The sequence below is a fragment of the Salmo salar genome, chromosome ssa02 (genome assembly GCF_905237065.1).
Source record: "Salmo salar chromosome ssa02, Ssal_v3.1, whole genome shotgun sequence".
Taxonomy (NCBI): domain Eukaryota; kingdom Metazoa; phylum Chordata; class Actinopteri; order Salmoniformes; family Salmonidae; genus Salmo; species Salmo salar.
In genome coordinates this window covers 33,095,671-33,113,740 of record NC_059443.1, presented here as the reverse complement: position 1 = coordinate 33,113,740, position 18,070 = coordinate 33,095,671, and the positions used below count along the sequence as shown (strand labels likewise).

General features: G+C 41.8%; 1 protein-coding gene across 5 annotated transcripts; it reads left to right on the top strand.

Annotated features, from left to right (window-relative positions):
• The first annotated feature begins 1,003 nt into the window (after positions 1-1,003).
• Positions 1,004-11,635, top strand: LOC106580462 (tyrosyl-DNA phosphodiesterase 2). 5 transcript variants are annotated; one of them, XM_014161573.2, is made up of 8 exons: positions 1,004-1,086; positions 1,204-1,340; positions 7,539-7,622; positions 8,725-9,747; positions 10,158-10,249; positions 10,413-10,531; positions 10,698-10,868; positions 10,949-11,635. In XM_014161573.2, exons 2-8 carry the CDS (start codon positions 1,309-1,311, stop codon positions 11,252-11,254), a joined length of 1,827 nt encoding a protein of 608 aa, XP_014017048.1. In that variant the 5' UTR covers positions 1,004-1,086; positions 1,204-1,308; the 3' UTR covers positions 11,255-11,635. The 5 variants fall into 5 exon arrangements, with proteins under 5 accessions (XP_014017048.1, XP_045558550.1, XP_014017060.1 ...); XM_045702594.1 differs by lacking the exon at positions 7,539-7,622 and having other exon boundaries at positions 1,007-1,086; XM_045702596.1 differs by having other exon boundaries at positions 1,042-1,340; positions 8,771-9,747.
• Positions 11,636-18,070: the final 6,435 nt, after the last annotated feature.

The window sequence follows — 18,070 nt, the reverse complement described above, 5'->3', positions numbered from 1 at the left end:
AAGGTCTGATTCGCGCAATCTCCTCTGAACAGTTGATGTTGAGATGTGTCTGTTACTTGAACTCTTTAAAGCATTTATTTGGGCTGCAATTTCTGAGGCTGGTAACTCTAATGAACTTATCCTCTGCAGCAGAGGTAACTCTGGGTCTTCCTTTCCTGTGGCAGTCCTTATGAGAGCCAGTTTCATCATAGCGCTTCATGGTTTTTGCGACTGCACTTGAAGAAACTTTCGAAGTTCTTGAAATTTTCTGGATTGACTGATCTTCATGTCTTAAAGTAATGATGGACTGTCATTTCTATTTGCTTATTTCAACTGTTCTTGCCATAATATTGACTTGGTCTTTTATCAAATAGGGCTATCGTCTGTATACCACCCCTACCTTGTCACAACACAACTGTTTGACTCAAATGCATTAAGAAGGAAAGAAATTCCAAAAATGAACTTTTAACAAGGCACACCTGTTAATTGAAATTCATTCCAGGTGACTACCTCATGAAGCTGGTTGAGAGAATGCCAAGAGTGTGCAAAGCTGTCATCTTGGCAAAGGGTGGCTACTTTGAAGAATCTCAAGTATAAAATATATTTTGATTTGTTTAACCTTTTTTGTTACTACATGATTCCATATGTGTTATTTCATAGTTTTGATGTCTTCACTATTATTCTACAATGTAGGAAATAGTAAAAATAAAGAAAAACCCTTGAATGAGTAGGTGTGTCCAAACTTTTGACTGGTACTGTATACAGAATAATTTCATGTTCAAAGATAATAATGAGCCTTATGGGTATAGGCATATAAGATATTTAAGCCATCATCACCATTATACCTATTATAATAATTTACTACTTTTTTATCCATACAGTTATTGGATTTTCAAACAGGACTAACAACAGGTACATAACCCCCCCCCCCCCCAAAAAAAAAAAATTAGAACACCTATAATTATTATTATTATTATTATTATTGTCTGGCCCTAGTTGGTTCACTTTCAGTTTCACCAAATGACTGCGTGGTTTCTCTCGAGAGGGGGCGTATTTACGAAGAATCGAAACTAACGTCTCCAGACTGAACTTCCACTGCAATCCACGGTCCGTCACGAAAATCGTTGTATTTATTTTTATAGTCTGAATTTGAAAATCTGCATTACTATGTAGCATGTAGGCTTAAGTAAGCAGCCTAACTTACATGTCATTTTATTTGGAAAGGACCTGTAGGCCTACTCTGTCAGTTGGGAGTAAGTGGAGCTGGATGCAGTTTGTATTTGTACCTATGGGGGAAACGGCTGTGTAAAAGTGAAAAGGTGAACAGAGATGGGGGACAAGCAACAAGACTCAGTGGAAAGGTAAGTGACAAGCCATATATGTTTACGATAGGTTATACTAGGCTCGGTGGGGGTGTTGTGCCGAAACCTCCCCCCTGCCAGAATCCCCCCCATCGCGTGAACGCGCGCGCACTCAGTTCTTCATTGCTGTGACTTGCTGGAACGCGCACGCACTCAATTCTTCATTGCTGCGACTTGCCTGCTAGTTGAGATGTCTTATCACGTTCGGCTGCGTTTCATTTTATTTTTTTTATGTCGGTTTGATAGCGGGGAGGCACAAGTAATGACTGCAGTTTTCGTTTTGGCTATTTGTTTCAAGTGTATTAGTCTATAAAGAAATATCTTTGCCAAAATTCGTAATCTCTCCCATGTCTTATTCGACTTGTAGTTGGTCTGAAATGTTTATTGCGTGCCTACATTTTACTCCCTCCTCAATGTTTAATATAACACACATACATTAATTATTAATTTCGGTGTCCTATCCTTGCGTGAAGTTTGTCCTACAGAAAGTATTTGACTCTGATGTGTGCCACAGAAAGTATTTGACTAGCCACAAAATTAAGGAAATTAGAAGGGGGAGGGGGTTCGGGAAGTCTTTTTTTCTTGCCTGCCGAAATTCTGCCCCCCCCCCCCCTTCTATCTTGGGACTGTTAGGCCTGGCTTCAGAATAATTTTGGTAGCTCCTATTGACCAGCAGTGTGTGCTACAGAAAGCAAAACTAATGTATAAAGAAACATGCATATTTATTTTAGAAACATTTTGTAATGTTTAAGAAAATAATGATAATACACAAATATTATCACACAATAACACAAAAACATTACAGAAAGTTAAGTTTGTTAACAAACATTAAATAAGAAATACACATTTTGATTAGAGGTTGACCGATTATGATTTTTCAACGCCGATACCGATTACTGGAGGACCAAAACGAGTCGATACCGATTAATCGGCCGATGTTTATATATATATATATATATATATATATATATATATATATATATATATATATATATATTTGTAATAATGACAATTACAACAGTACTGAACGAACAATGAACACTTATTTTAACTTAATATAATACATAAATAAAATCTATTTAATCTCAAATAAATAATGAATTTGGTTTAAATAATGCAAAAACACAGTGTTGGAGAAGAAAGTAAAAGTGCAATATGTGCCATGTAAAAAAGCTAACATTTAAGTTCTTTACTCAGAACATGAGAACATATGAAAGTTGGTGGTTCAATATTCCCAGTTCTTCAATATTCCCAGTTAAGAAGTTTTAGGTTGTAGTTATTATGACGCAATCGTAATCGGTCAACTATTTCTCTCTATACCATTTATATTTCATATACCTTTGACTATTGGATGTTCTAATAGGCACTTTAGTATTGCCAGCCTAATCTCAGGAGTTGACAGGGTTGAAGTTATAAACAGCGCTGTGATCAAGCATTGCTAAGAGCTGCTGGCAAACTCAAAGTGCTGTTTGAATGAATGCTTACGAGCCTGTTGCCGCCTACCACCGCTGTCAGACTGCTCTATCAAATCATAGACTTAATTATAATATAATAAACACAGTAAGACGAGCTGTTGGTCATTAATATGGTCAAATCCGGAAACTATCATTTTGAAAACAAAACGTTTATTTTTTCAGTGAAATACGGAACCGTTCCATATTTTATCGAACGGGCTGCAACCCTAAGTGTAAATATTGCTGTTACATTGCACAACCTTCAATGTTATGTTATAATTATGTAAAATTCAGGGAAATTAGTTTGCAACGAGCCAGGTGGTCTAAACTGTTGCATATACCCTGACTCTGCGTGCAATGAACGCAAGAGAACTGACACAATTTCTCTAGTTAATATTGCCTGCTAACATGAATTTCTTTTAACTAAATATGCAGGTTGAAAAAAATATACTTCTGTGTATTGATTTTAAGAAAGGCATTGATGTTTATGGTTAGGTACATTCGTACAACGATTGTGCTTTTTTCGCAAATGCGCTTTTGTTAAATCATCCCCCATTTGGCGAAGTAGGGTGTGATTAGATGATAAATTAACAGGGACTGCATTGATTATGTGCAACGCAGGACAAGCTAGTTAAACTAGTAATATCATCAACCATGTGTAGTGAACTAGTGATTATGTGAAGATTGATTGTTTTTTACAAGATAAGTTTAATACTAGTTAGCAACTTACCTTGGCTCTTTGCTGCACTCGCAGAACAGGTGGTCAGCCTGCCGTGCAGTCTCCTCGTGGAGTGCAATGTAATCGACCATAATCGGCACCCAAAAATGCCGATTACCGATTGTTATGAAAACTGGAAATCGACCCTAATTAATCGGCCATGCCGATTAATCGGTCGACCTCTAATTTTGATATTTGCAAAATAAGATATAAAATGACAGTAAATCAAATATAAAAATACCATAAATAACATAAACAAATATTGGAAAGCTGCAACAGCTCGACTGAACATTTAGTCCACTTTTTATGGAAAGTTTTCCAGGTGATACCGTCACTGTCACGCCCTGACCATGGAGAGCCCTTGGTTCTCTATGGTGTTGAGGTCAGAGCGTGACTAGGGGGGTGTTCTAGTTTTCTTATTTCTATGTTGGTGTGCTTGGTATGGTTCCCAATTAGAGGAAGCTGGTAAGCGTTGCCTCTAATTGGGGATCATATTTAGGTAGCCTTTCTCCCACCTGTGTTTGTGGGATATTATTTTGTGTTTGTGCATGTGCGCCACGTAGTCACGTTTCGTTGTTCGTTTATTGTTTTGTTTTGGTGAAGTTTCACATGATAATAAATATGTGGAACTCTTCGTACGCTGCGCCTTGGTCCGTCTCTACACACGAACGTGACAGAATATCACCCCAACAAAGGACCAAGCAGCGTGAGAATGAGGAAACGATGTTTTGGACGTGGGAGGACATGAGAGGACACAAGACCCGTCCTTGGCGGGAGTCGCCAAGGAGCATAGGGGGACAGCGACAATGCCGGGGACCACGGCCACAGAAACCCCAAGATTTTTTTGGCTGGAGCCCTCCTTTGTGCCGGTGCCCAGTCTAGGCACGGCGTCCAACCCAGCTCCATGGCCGGAGCCCTCCTCTGCGCCGGTGCCCAGTCCAGGCACGGCATCCAGTACCGCTCCAAGGCCGGAGCCTTCCTCTGCGCCAATGTCCAGGCACGGCGTCCAACCCAGCTCCATGGCCGGAGCCCTCCTTTGCGCCGGTGCCCAGTCTAGGCACGGCGTCCAACCCAGCTCCATGGCCGGAGCCCTCCTCTGCGCCGGTGCCCAGTCCAGGCACGGCATCCAGTACCACTCCAAGGCCGGAGCCTTCCTTTGCGCCGATGCTCAGTCCAGGCACGACGTTCAGTCCGACGCCATGGCTGGATCCAGGGCCTGGGCGGGGGCTACGACCCGCACCGGAGCCGCCACCGACACTAGTCACCCCCCCTACCCTCCCCATCTGGTTTCAGGTTTTGCGGCCGGAGTCCGCACCTTTGGGTGGGGGGGGGGGTGGTACTGTCACGCCCTGACCATGGAGAGCCCTTGGTTCTCTATGGTGTTGAGGTCAGAGCATGACTAGGGGGGTGTTCTAGTTTTCTTATTTCTATGTTGGTTTGCTTGGTATGGTTCCCAATAAGAGGCAGCTGGTAAGCGTTGTGTTTGTGGGATATTATTTTGTGTTTGTGCATGTGCACCACGTAGTCACGTTTCGTTGTTCGTTTATTGTTTTGTTTTGCTGAAGTTTCACTTGATAATAAAAATGAGGAACTCTTCGTACGCTGCGCCTTGGTCCGTCTCTCCACACGAACGTGACAGTCACCTGGAACTCAACCCTAACCTAGTCCTGACAGGCAGCACAGACATAATCCTCCAATGATGGGATGGTTTTCATACAGGACTGGTGGAACCATCGTGGGCAGCAGTCACAACCAATCTGAAATTTATGATGAAAAATGTTAATATATTTAAAACATTAAAAACATTTTATTGAATTACAATCATTTCATTATCAGAGAAAGTGGATGATACTATCTCCAGAAATATTACTGCTTATACAAATTCGTAGTCCTAAAAATGTGCCTTTAGAAGTGAACAAGCAATCACCCAGTTAGTGTCTTCCTCATTATTGTCCACCTCCCCACAGAAGTGGCACAGTTAGCACAGGTCATCTAGCAAAACATAATCAAGTAGTTTATACATCTTTACATGCATTTTTTTGAGCAAACAGGGAACAAGGGAATAGTATAGGTTTCTTGTAACATCATTATTTAAATACATGTGTTTTAGTGGTCATCTAGTCAGAAGTTGGATCAAAGACAACCTTGAAAAATCCATATACATTTTTATTTTTAATGTACAATTATATTAATTATATTATCTAACATCTGAGAATGGGCAGGCAATCCCTCGGATGAAGAGCATCTCCGTCTTGCTGATTATGTGCTGTCATCCACGTGGAAATGTCACCTGCATATCTGATGTAGGAAAAAAGAGAAGAGATAAGTTGAGTGTCCTGTGAATATGTTTATGTATATGTACTGTACATGTGTATGTATGTGTATATATATTTTTTATTTTAATTTCTATTATTATTATCATAATTGTGTTTTGTGGTTCAGGGGTGGGGGGAGGTTGATGGGGATGGTGGAGGTGCTGGGGGTGTCCTATTGAGGGCTAAGAGACCTATTGGGGAGGGGATTCTTCATGGAGGCACATTCAGTCATAGTTTTGTTTATTATATTAGTATACTTCTTTTTTTTATCTTTTTTTTTCTATTATAACAGTTTACTGTGATTATGGATATGCACACATGTTGACTTATATATTTGAACTTTATTTTTCGCCCAGAGTACACATTTTTGATTTATTGTTGTTATTATTTTAATATTACTACTGTACCTACATTCTTAAAAACTAAAACAGGAAAAAGTGTAAAAAAAAATGTAGGAAAAGCCATAAGAGAGAAAAGCACGATGGGATGGGGGATTGAGAGATGGCTAGAGAGAACAGTTAGAGCTCTCTGAAAACTATTATTGCTGAAATAACCACTTCCCTTTGTGACTAGAGTCTAATACTTCCTGTGGCACACATCAGAGGTCATGATAGGTCACCAAAAATGATTCTAAAGTGTGCAGGGGCGGAAATCACGGGGGGGACACGACCCCCCCATCCTGGGAAAAATATGATTTGTCCCCCCCCAATATATCACTGAAACATAACTATGTAATTTAAATAATATTAATAATACGCAATGAAAGCAATTGTGCTGATTATAGACACTTAATAGCGCGTTTTTAAGTTTCAAAAGATTGCAACCCCCCCACCCTTTGCCTCACAATGGTTTGATCCACTGCCAGTTCCTTAGCTTGCTCGGTAACAGAGAGGCCGTATCTACTGTCTGAAAGGCACTCAATGCACGTAACTGACGTGAGGTTAATCCAGTCAATCGCGCACACACATTAGCTGAATATGCAGAGCTAGCGCGCAAATATTAACTATTAAGCTAGCTAGTACCTATTCCATTTATGTGGCGTCGTCAAAGATGGAATCAGCATGCAGGGGATGTAAGTTAGTGCTTCAAAGTCCCTGTGATAAGGTTAGCGATAAACTGAAATCCAAACTGAACAGAACTATACTCTCTTCTACCATTGTCTTAAATATATTTAATGGTCTCGTTGCAAAAGCTAAATTGTCGCAAGTGAACTTTTATTTATTTATTTTATTTCACCTTTATTTAACCCGGGTAGCAAAGATTATAGCAAACACCACTGAAACTGAATTGGTGCTCGCTAGCTTTGCAAATTCAGCTATTGTTGGAAGCCAGCCAATATGAAACAAACTATTAAAATTACAAAAGGTTGCAGCATATGTTGTGTAAATGGTGAACTCATACAGCTGTCAACTCTTGTCATTTTAATCCGTTTCACATTTGCTAGCTACCTTTTAGATCGAAGCCCAAATAGAATGATTGAAGATGATAGAAGCCCATCTCCTACTGTAAATAACCTACACACTGTGTGTGTAGCCAGCCAGCCAGGTTGAAAAATGGCAGAAAAATAAAAGACGGACATCAGAGTATATTTCAATACACCAAAACATATAGTAAGAACCCTAGTAGCCTAATATCTCAAAGACTAGTTGATAAAATGTTCATAAGAAAGAAATGAAATTCTAATGGAAATGTTTCACAATGATGTCATTAGGCAGAGCAGGCAACAGATGGCACACAGACAGCAGAGTTGGGGACAGATATGCAGGGACAGACTGGCAGACACAGGGAGTCTCAGGTAAGTTTGTTGAGTCTTTGTTTGGCAACATTATGAAAGGTTCTCAATTTTTTGGACTTGTAAAATAGGAACATAATTGGAAAATGCCACGGATACCCCCACTCTCAACTTAAACTGGTGACTGAACTAAGATTTGTTAAAGGCAATGGTATTGCTGTTGTGATTAGTTGTGTAGTTTTGGGTACCGGTAGTTAGGAGTACGGCAAACACCTTATTTCTTTGGTTCCTCAATATACATTTACCATATTACAATGTAGGCTATGTTTTACAGCACTACTTTTGGTGTCCCCCTCAGGAATTGCTCTTGAGAAAATTTAATGTAATTGTCCCCTCCAAAGTTGATATCAGATTTTCGCCAATGGGGGGGGGAGAATTTCGTCAGGCAAGAAAATAGGCTTGCCGAAATCCCCCCCCCCCCCCCAATTTCCTTATTTTTGTGGCTAGTCAAATACTTTCTGCGGCACACATCAGAGTCAAATACTTTCTATAGAACAAACGTCAGGATAGGCAACCGAAATTAATAATTAATGTATGTGTGTTATATTAAACATTGAGGAGGGAGTAAAATGTAGGCAAGCAATGAACATTACTACAACACTACTAGTCGAATACGACATGGGAGAGATGACGAATTTTGGCAAAGATATTTCTTTATAGACTAATACACTTGAAACAAATAGCCAAACCTAAAACTGCAGACATTACTAGTGCCTCCCCCGCTATCAAACCGACATAAAAAATGTAATGAAACGCAGCCGAATGTGATCAGAAATCTCAACTAGCAAGCAAGTCGCAGTAATGAAGAATTGAGTGCGTGCGCGTTCACGCAAAGGGAGGGGCGAATTCGGTCAGGGGGGAGCTTTTCGGCACAACAGGGGCACAGTGGGACAACACCTGGTATGTGGTGGGTTTGATTCCTACACGAGCCACATACTGCACTGAATAGTGTTAGCGATCACTTTGGATAAAAGAAAGCATCTACTAAATCAGTGGCCATATTATTATAGGTGTCTGGCATTTTGTAAAGTCAGTCTATTTTCCCATTCATAATTGATTAACTAATACCTCTCTTGTGATCATCTTATGACACCTACATAAACAGGCCAGCAGATGGCAATAAGAACCAGACGAGTAACTCCCTCCAACAGGTTACAGCCTCTGGAAATTCCAAGAGGAGAAAGAAGAAGAGAGGAAAGAAAAAGAGGAGTGCCGAGAAGATGGAGGACAAGGAGGGAGAGATGGGAAAATCTACCCCATTGCAGTCTGTCTTGGTTCAACCACAATCAGAGGAATCTAACCCAGCCAAATTCCTATCAGTGCAACCTGACCCACCCTTAGGGCAATCTAATCGAGAGAAAACTACACCAGAGCAACCTATCCCAGAGCAACCCAAACCAGAGACACCCAAACTAGCACAACGTAATCCTGCCCAACCATCTACAGGGCATCAAAACCCAGCCACGCTCCCTTCAGCACTATCTCCACACCAGTCATCACCAGATCAGCCAGATCAGTCATCTCCACACCAGTCATCACAAGATCAGTCATCTCCAGATCAGCCAGATCAGTCATCTCCACACCAGTCATCACCAGATCAGTCATCTCCACACCAGTCATCACCAGATCAGCCAGATCAGTCATCTCCACACCAGTCATCACCAGATCAGTCATCTCCACACCAGTCATCACCAGATCAGCCAGAACAGTCATCTCCACACCAGTCATCACCAGATCAGTCATCTCCACAACAGTCATCACCAGATCAGCCAGAACAGTCATCTCCACACCAGTCATCACAAGATCAGTCATCTCCACAACAGTCATCACCAGATCAGCCAGAACAGTCATCTCCACACCAGTCATCACAAGATCAGTCATCTCCACAACAGTCATCACCAGATCAGCCAGATCAGTCATCTCCACACCAGTCATCACCAGATCAGTCATCTCCACAACAGTCATCACCAGATCAGCCAGATCAGTCATCAGAGTCATCTCCAGACGAGGAAAAACCTAAGAAAAAGGGAGATCCAAACAAACTCACCCTTCTGACCTGGAACATAGACGGCCTGGACCTGGACGATATCAAGGAACGTCTTTCAAAGCTACTGGACTACCTGATCAAGTGAGTCACATCAACACACAACACATTTCTTCATATAGTCTTTAGGATGAGATGTTTGTGTGTCATTCCCATAACCCACCCTCCCACTGCGTGGAGAGAAGCTGTGACTAATCGGAGGGAGACAGTCGTCACAGTTAATGAGATTTTGGCCCATTGCTTTTGAAGTCTGTCCTAGATTCATCTTCGGCACAATTTTCGAATTCACTTTTGTCACAGAGTAAATTATTTTTACCCTCCCTGTTAAAACTGCACATATGAACCTTTATTATCCATCAAAAACAATGTTATTTTTTTTCATTAACTTTCTGGTCAAGTCACAGAACAAAATGATATGTTTACAAGTCATTAAACAACATCTTAAGCAGTGAAATAGTGTTGTGTTGATTTCTCATGTTCTTTCTCCCTTGAAGGTACCATCCTGACATTGTGCTACTGCAAGAGGTTATTTCACCAATTTACCAGGTTTTACAGCAGGTTCTGAAGCCATATCATCTGTTGCCGGGTAAGCAATAGCATTATAAATACCTTTTCAGTCATTATAAGTCATTTGAGAGAATTTCTAGCTTTTCTTTGGCCAGATGTGGATTATATGACTGTAATTATGTACTTATATGACTGTGTTTATGGTTATCCTTCCTGTGTTATGTTGATATGGTCCATCCCAGGTAGTGACAGAAGCTATTTCACTGCCATACTGCTAAGGAAGTCCAGAGTTCAACTTCTGGAGAGTAGCTTAGTGAATTACCCTACCACAGAGATGAGGAGAAACCTGCTTATGGCCCATGTAAGAACACTCTGTACCTTGCTTTATCTTTTCCTGTCGTCTCTCATTCCATCAAATTTCATTAAGTAATAGAAAATGTGCACAGATATTCAAGTTACACATGCAGATCTCAAGTTATGATTCTGCCCTTACTCAGTGTCTCTCTGCTCTCACTGTCGTGGACCAGGTTTCTTTCCTTGGCCATCCGCTGTGTGTGATGACGTCCCACATGGAGAGCATGAAGCCCAAATCCCTGGAACGCCAGAACCAGCTGAGGACGGTGTGGAAGACAATGAGGGAGCAACCCCAGGACTGCAGCGTTATCTTTGGGGGAGACACCAACCTCAGGGACTGGGAGGTGAGACAGGGAGAGGGAGCGATGTGTTTGACATGTACATCATGTGTGTATGTCTGCAACATGTCTGTGTGTGTTTCCAGGTGAAGAACCAGGGCGGTCTACCCGAGAGCATCTGTGACGTATGGGAGTCCCTGGGCCAGCCGGAAGACTGCCGGTACACCTGGGACTGTGTCACCAATGACAACAAGGACCTCCCTTTCCCCGCACGTCTGCGCTTCGACCGCATCTTCTTGAGGCAGGCCGGCAAGGGGTCAAAGGTCAGCCCAGATGGCATGACCCTGGTGGGTCTGAAGAGGTTGGATGACTGTCAACGCTTTACCAGCGACCACTGGGGTCTCCTCTGCACCTTCGTCATAAAACCTCTCAGTCAAGCAACACCTGAATGATACAAAGGGAACAGTTAGCTGTCCATATCATGTCAACCAGGAACAGCATAGAAATCTTTGCCCATCTTTATGTACTTTGGGAGATTTCGACCTAGGATTATGGATTATGGGCACAGCAATACTGATTAATGAATTCAATTTCTATGTTTGGCAACTGCTGCTGTTCCAAGGCACACTTTTAATTTATCCAGCCACATATTTGTCTGTGCCAACAGGTTATGTACCCTATTCAAGGACACATTCATACTGTCTCTGGACTTGGAAGCAGAAACTTTATTGGCTACCCTCCAGGGTACAGTATCTGGTTATTTTCTATCACTGTTTTAAACATCAAAGCAGAATCAAGCCAATTTCACAATAAACTCATTTTGTTCCAGACAATTATTTGTATTGACCCACTTTGATATGACTTTCTATGTGATTTTAATTTGCAAGGTGTAAGCAAAATGCAAGATTATGTTATAATACTTTTATTGCATCAAATGGTTGTTTTATGCAACAGAATAAGGGGTTGTTAGAACGCTCATCTGTGTGTGTTCTACTGAGGATGGGCCTCTGGAATATTTACGATGTCTTTGGGTGATACCTCATTCCAGAGCAAGAGTTAATGTTTCTGTACTGGGGTACCAGGGGGAGATGGCTCCAGTATGGAGTTGAGGGGGCAGACACTGGTCTCTACACAATAAGTTCTCATGTTTTTACAGAAGATACTGTCTATTGTGAATTATAAGTATCTTTCATACAAAATCTTAACCTTGTGACCCATTCCATACATCTGTTGTTTGTCATGTAGACTGAAGGAGGATGGACTTTGCTATAAAATGCTGTGGCTCCAACCAGCTGCTTGAGTTCTCAGTGATCACCTCCAGGGTTGATTACCGACCAGCTCCATTACTGCACTAATTAAATAATAAAGGTAGATTGTTTTGAAGAAATCTAAAAGTCTCTCCTTTTGATTACAATAATTCCACCACAAAGGCTGTATTGCTGTTACTGTAACAGATCTCTACCATTTTGCACTCACAAAGTGAACTTCTTGTGTATTAACAGCCTTACCCAACCATTCAGTAAAAATAGCACAGAAGAACCCCATACCAAACAAGTTAGTTCTGATTTCTCTCCACTAGAGGTAGCTCTGGCCATATTCCAGATCCACTCACTGCGCCAGACAGTGGAGGAAAATGACCTCCATAAATGACCTCCTTTATCGCATTAGGAATAAAGACAGCCCTATGAATAACAGCTGTCTAGCCCTGATAGCACCACCCTCACTGTGAGAGAGAGAAAGCGTGGTGCATTCATTCATGAAATGCGTGCTTTGTCAATGGTATCCATCGTGGCATTAAGCTGCCGAATCAGACACGGGAGAAAATACAGACACAAAACAGACTTCAAAATGTTTTTGTGACTACATGACCACATGTATGTCGTTTCCTGAGCCGCTGGTCTGGTTGAGACTGACGGTATCTGGTATCTAATGTTCTGTCTTGACTGTTTCTTTAAGGCTTTTCTCCTCTCTTGGTGTTCTCTATTACTGATAACCTCAATAATGAATGCTCTCTCATTGAAATGCCTTGAACATTTTGCTATCAATAATGTGCATCAATGGGTAAGCAAACAGAGCAGCTGACTCATGTATTTTTAGGGAGGGGTTGGTCGCAAGGCTAATGATTTGTTTTGACAACCATAGATCATGTTTATATTGCTGATAATATATTTATTGTGTTATTGTGTGCGTTAGGGTGACTTACTTCACAAAGTGTGTGAGTCTGTGCTTTTGAGTAAGTGTGTGTATGCGTCTTTGTGTGCTATTATGTTTATGATTGTGTGTGTATGCACACGTGTGTGTGTGCTTGCGCACGGTTGTATCGGTTTACTGTGGCTTTCTGTTCCTGCTCAGGTTGTTTCCTGAGTTATCTCCCCTAGGACCAGTGCACCCTCTTGTCTGTTTTAGATGGATGGCAGTATCTTCTGAAGGGAGAGAAATGGGTGAACAGGGCCCCAGTGTTTTCATTTGGAAAATTGATTGGGAGCTCATTTTCTCAGCTGTTTAATCCGAGCCGAATGGAAATATGTCGGCACAGTCTGCTGGAAATTAGGAGAGATGGCAACCTGTCAACGTGAGGAATTATTTGTTACTGGCGTGGCTTCAGCGAGCGGGTTAGCTTAGGTGTATATAAATGTACTAGCACATTCTCCATTAACATCCTCAGTAAAGAGCCTGTCAGTCAATCAGCCAGGTGCATTCTGGGACAGTAGCCAAAAATAGGTTTATTGTTTTGGGGAGGTACGGAGGATGACCTGGAAAAGGTGAAAATCCTCTGTGTGTTATTAGACATCGCGCTCATTCTCTCATGTGATGATACTGTCTCTAGGAATGAAGACTAAAGCTGGTTGAAACGATCATGTCTATTTGTTTTATTTTCCAGGTTGTAACCTGACCAAAGTGACATACAGCCCTATTCAGGGATGCAAACTAGTCATCTTTCAGCGAAATTCGCTGTTTTGAATCCAAAATAGGTGACCTACGTGATTCGTGTAGATCCGATGATAAATGTTTGGGAGGGGAGGGGGTGTTGAATCAGTATTGGCTGTAAGCAAACGAGTGATGCACGTTTGGAGCAATACTAGTGGCTGTATCCAAGGCTCACACGGAACTCAAACCAGCTGCGTGCGTGCGCCATCGTGCACCATCATGTATAAATGTATTTTGTCCCCCCACACCAAACGGGATCATTACACGCAGGTTAAAATATCAAAGCAAACTCTGAAACAATTATATTAATTTGGGGACAGGTTGAAGTCACCCACGTGGGTATAACCAATGAGGAGCTGGCACGTGGGTACCTGCTTCTATAAACCAATGAGGAGATGGGAGAGGCAGGACTTGCAGTGCGATCTGTGTCAGAAATAGAACTGACTTCTATTTTAGCCCTTGGCAATGCAGACACTGGTTGCAGTGGGTGCAATAATTGAATAACATAGATTTCTAAATTTATTTTGCAACGCTTGCGCACGCGACACGAGCAGTGTAGTCAGCCTGTTACTAGTTACAGCATCAGCGTGCGCTCTGGAAAGGCAGCTTGTCAGTTACAGCAGCGTGTCACTTGAACAATAACAAAGAGGATTTGGAGGTGGAGGGTCCGTCAGGTCTGGGGCGGTGTGTCACAGCATCATCGGACTGAGCTTCTTGTCATTGCAGGCAATCTCAACGATGTGTGTTACAGGGAAGACATCCTCCTCCCTCATGTGGTACACTTCCTGCAGGCTCATCCTGACATGACCCTCCAGCATGACAATGCCCCCAGTCATACTGCTCGTTCTGTGTGTGATTTCCTGCGAGACAGGAATGTCAGTGTTCTACCATGGCCAATGAAGAGCCCGGATCTCAATCCCATTGAGCACGTCTGGGACCTGTTAGATCGGAGGGTGAGGGCTAGGGCCATTCCCCCCAGAAATGTCTGGGAACTTGCAGGTGCCTTGGTGGAAGAGTGGGGTAACATCTCACAGCAAGAACTGGCAAATCTGGTGCAGTCCATGAGGAGGAGATGCACTGCAGTACTTAATGCAGCTGGTGGCCACACCAGATACTGACTGTTACTTTTGATTTTGACCCCCCTTTGTTCGGGGACAAATTATTCAATTTCTGTTAGTCACATGTCTGTGGAACTTGTTCAGTTTATGTCTCAGTTGTTGAATCTTGTTATGTTCATAAGAATATTTACACATGTTAAGTTTGCTGAAAATAAACGCAGTTGACAGTGAGAGGACGTTTCTTTTTTTTGCTGCGTTTAGATCATATTCTTTGTTTAATTAGTTTAAACCTGCATTTCCCCCTAGCAGGGATTTTTTGCATGTTTCAGTGCAACAAAAAAGTGTCACCTTTTTGGGCCCTCACCATTTTGCATCCCTGCCTATAGTAGAACATCCAATTATCATTTTTTACAGTGTCATTAATCATGCAGTTATCACATTTATCCATAAAAATGTCTATGTCCACTTTCTATCTTCTTACAATTAAACATACTGTGGAATATGATTCACATACGAATTATCATGCATTCTTCTTGCTGAACATTAAAATAGGGGGTCAAACAACAAAGCAAATACATGTCAATTTGCTTTTGAACTGTATCAGAGATTAGGGCCTTATGTTATCATAAATTGATATTCGCTGTTACTTTAACATCATTCTCAAGGTCAGTCTCATGAGGCACTGGATTGTTCCTTTCAGGACTCAGCAGTCCCTCCCTCCTTCATGTAGTGCTGTGGACAAATGTAGTTCTAATTCCTGTCCACTGCAGCAGTCTAAAGACAGGCCTCTAATGAAGAAACAAATGCCTGTAATATGTCTCTGTCACCACCTCTTTGTCCGTTCATTGTAGTCCACATCCTCTTCCTCCTCTCTCCCTTTTTCTCTTTTCTCCACCCTCGCTCCAACTGATTTTCATAATCAATCGCCCCCAATCCCCACTCTACAGAAACAGCAAACCATAACCTCCCATCTGTCCCCTTTCACCGATTCTGTCAAATCTTTTATTTTTATTTTTAAGTGCCTGTCTCAGCAGCTTGGCGCCCCATTGGTTAACCTCTCTGACCCAGCCAACTGATTTGGCCGGGGGTAGCTGATTCACAGGAAGGGTACATAGGAAGGGGCTACATAAGCACTTCCTCTCCTACCACTGGCAGCCTCTCATTCGGTGGGTGCATGTAGAGCACATTTCTGTACCCTTAAAGCTAACAAGTGTCAATAAATATGTCTGATGTGTTTTTGGACTCGAGAAACGGATACAGTTGTGATGTATTCTGAGTTTTATTTGGAAACTTAGACATGAGAAGAGGTGACATACCTATCTCTGTTCTTACTGTACAGTACAATTGAGTCAATCCATCCAGTCTAGGCTGTAATCAGAAGGTAATGGCCCTAGGGCACACTGTAAGATAGTGTAACCTTCTGTGACCTGTTTTAATGCACAGTCAATCATACTAATATGACTGTAATATAGTTCTCAGGGGAATGCTGTGTAAAAGTATCTGATCGATAGTAATCACATTTTGGTTTCAAAAGAGATGATAGAAGACCCTAAGAGGTTATTAAGGGACTTTTCAACCCCCCTATTGGAGCTCAGTCCGTGTCAGCGAGCATATGTGTAAAATGAACTGGGGTCATGAAGGGGTCGTATTAGATTGCACCACTGGTATTAGATTGCACCACTGGCTATGTCACGGGTGTAGTAGGGATTAGAACAAAATGCAGCAGGAATGTGTATACTCATCTTCTTTTATTCGGCAGAAAGAAGGAAAACCGAAACAAAACACACGTATACAAACATAACGACGATAACAGTCTTGTCAGGCACACAGCTAAACAAGAAACAGCTACCCACAAAATCCCATAGAAAACACCCCTCTTAAATAGGACCTTCAATTAGAAGCAACAAGGAGCAGCTGCTTCCAATTGAAGGTCCACCCAATAAAATCACATAGAAATAGACATACTAGAACTAACATAGAAATAGACTAACAAAGAACATAGCCCAACAAACCCCGAAACACTCTAAACAAACACCCCTCTTAAATATGAACATAGCCCAACAAACCCCGAAACACTCTAAACAAACACCCCCTGCCATGTCCTGACCAAACTACAATAACAAATAACCCCTTATACTGGTCAGGACGTGACAGGCTAGCTGCAGGAGGAATAGTGGCCTTGCTTTTCCCTCTGCCATAATGGTGTGGCAGTGGCAAAACACTGGCGGAATGGGCGAGGAAATGTTTTGGAACTGTAGGTGTGTGAGTGGTCAGAGCTAGAAGGATCAACAAAGGGCAAATTGTTGCCAGCAGCAGAAATGCTGAAATGACTTCACACACACATCTCATTTCAGAGAGGCCCCACTTCCTAGTTTAAAGGCTTTTTGTTGGGGTAGCTGGCCCCTTTGATGTTATCCTCAGTCTACCATACATATCTGTCCTATTGTCGGGGCTTGCTTGCCTACCCTTCTTTGTCATGCCTACCTTGACATGTTAAGACATACTCAGTAGATCCTTCCACATTTGCCCACCATCAGCTGTTGAAGACAGGTCTAATCTTCCAGCTGACATATTTTGGCCCGATAAGCAGGACCTGTCAATAAAGATAGTCGTTTAGAGGTGCCAAGATAACAACTTTGAAGAGAGGAGGTTTAGGATGGACTGAAAGATCAGAAAGTAGATAGAATTGCAACACACCCACCCTAAAGCTTAGGTAAGGATTTTATATGAAATGTGGGATTTGATTTAATCCTTCCACCAAAGATTCTTGTAGTTGGTATTTCATCTCTCTCTGTGCCAAAGGTGTAGCAGAGGTCAGCTAGTCGTAGACAGATAAGCAACTTTGGATTTTCTCAGTACAGGGCAGTGTCATTACTTTAGTTCTACTTCTCAGCTCGCTAAAACTTGGATATAAGGCAGCACATTTTTTGGATTTGGTTTTATTTATTTGACAATTTAAAAACAGTAGAAAGAGGAGGAAGGGAAGCGCTACTAAGGTACACAATAGTAAATGTTGGTAGACAGAATGTGCTCTTTGGTAAAAGGGGTGAGTTGGTCATCAAAAAGAAAGGAGGACCAAGGCACTCTTCATATAATTGATTAAAATGCCTTTATTAGTATGGCATGTTCAACAGAGACAATGTTTTTAAAAATCCGACGCGTTTCGGCTGCATGGCCTTGGTCAGGGAATACAAAGAAATAATACAATGTTCTCTTTTTAACAGCTTTTCCAATTAACCCTAATTTGAAGAGGGAGTGGTTAAAATTGATTGGACACACCTA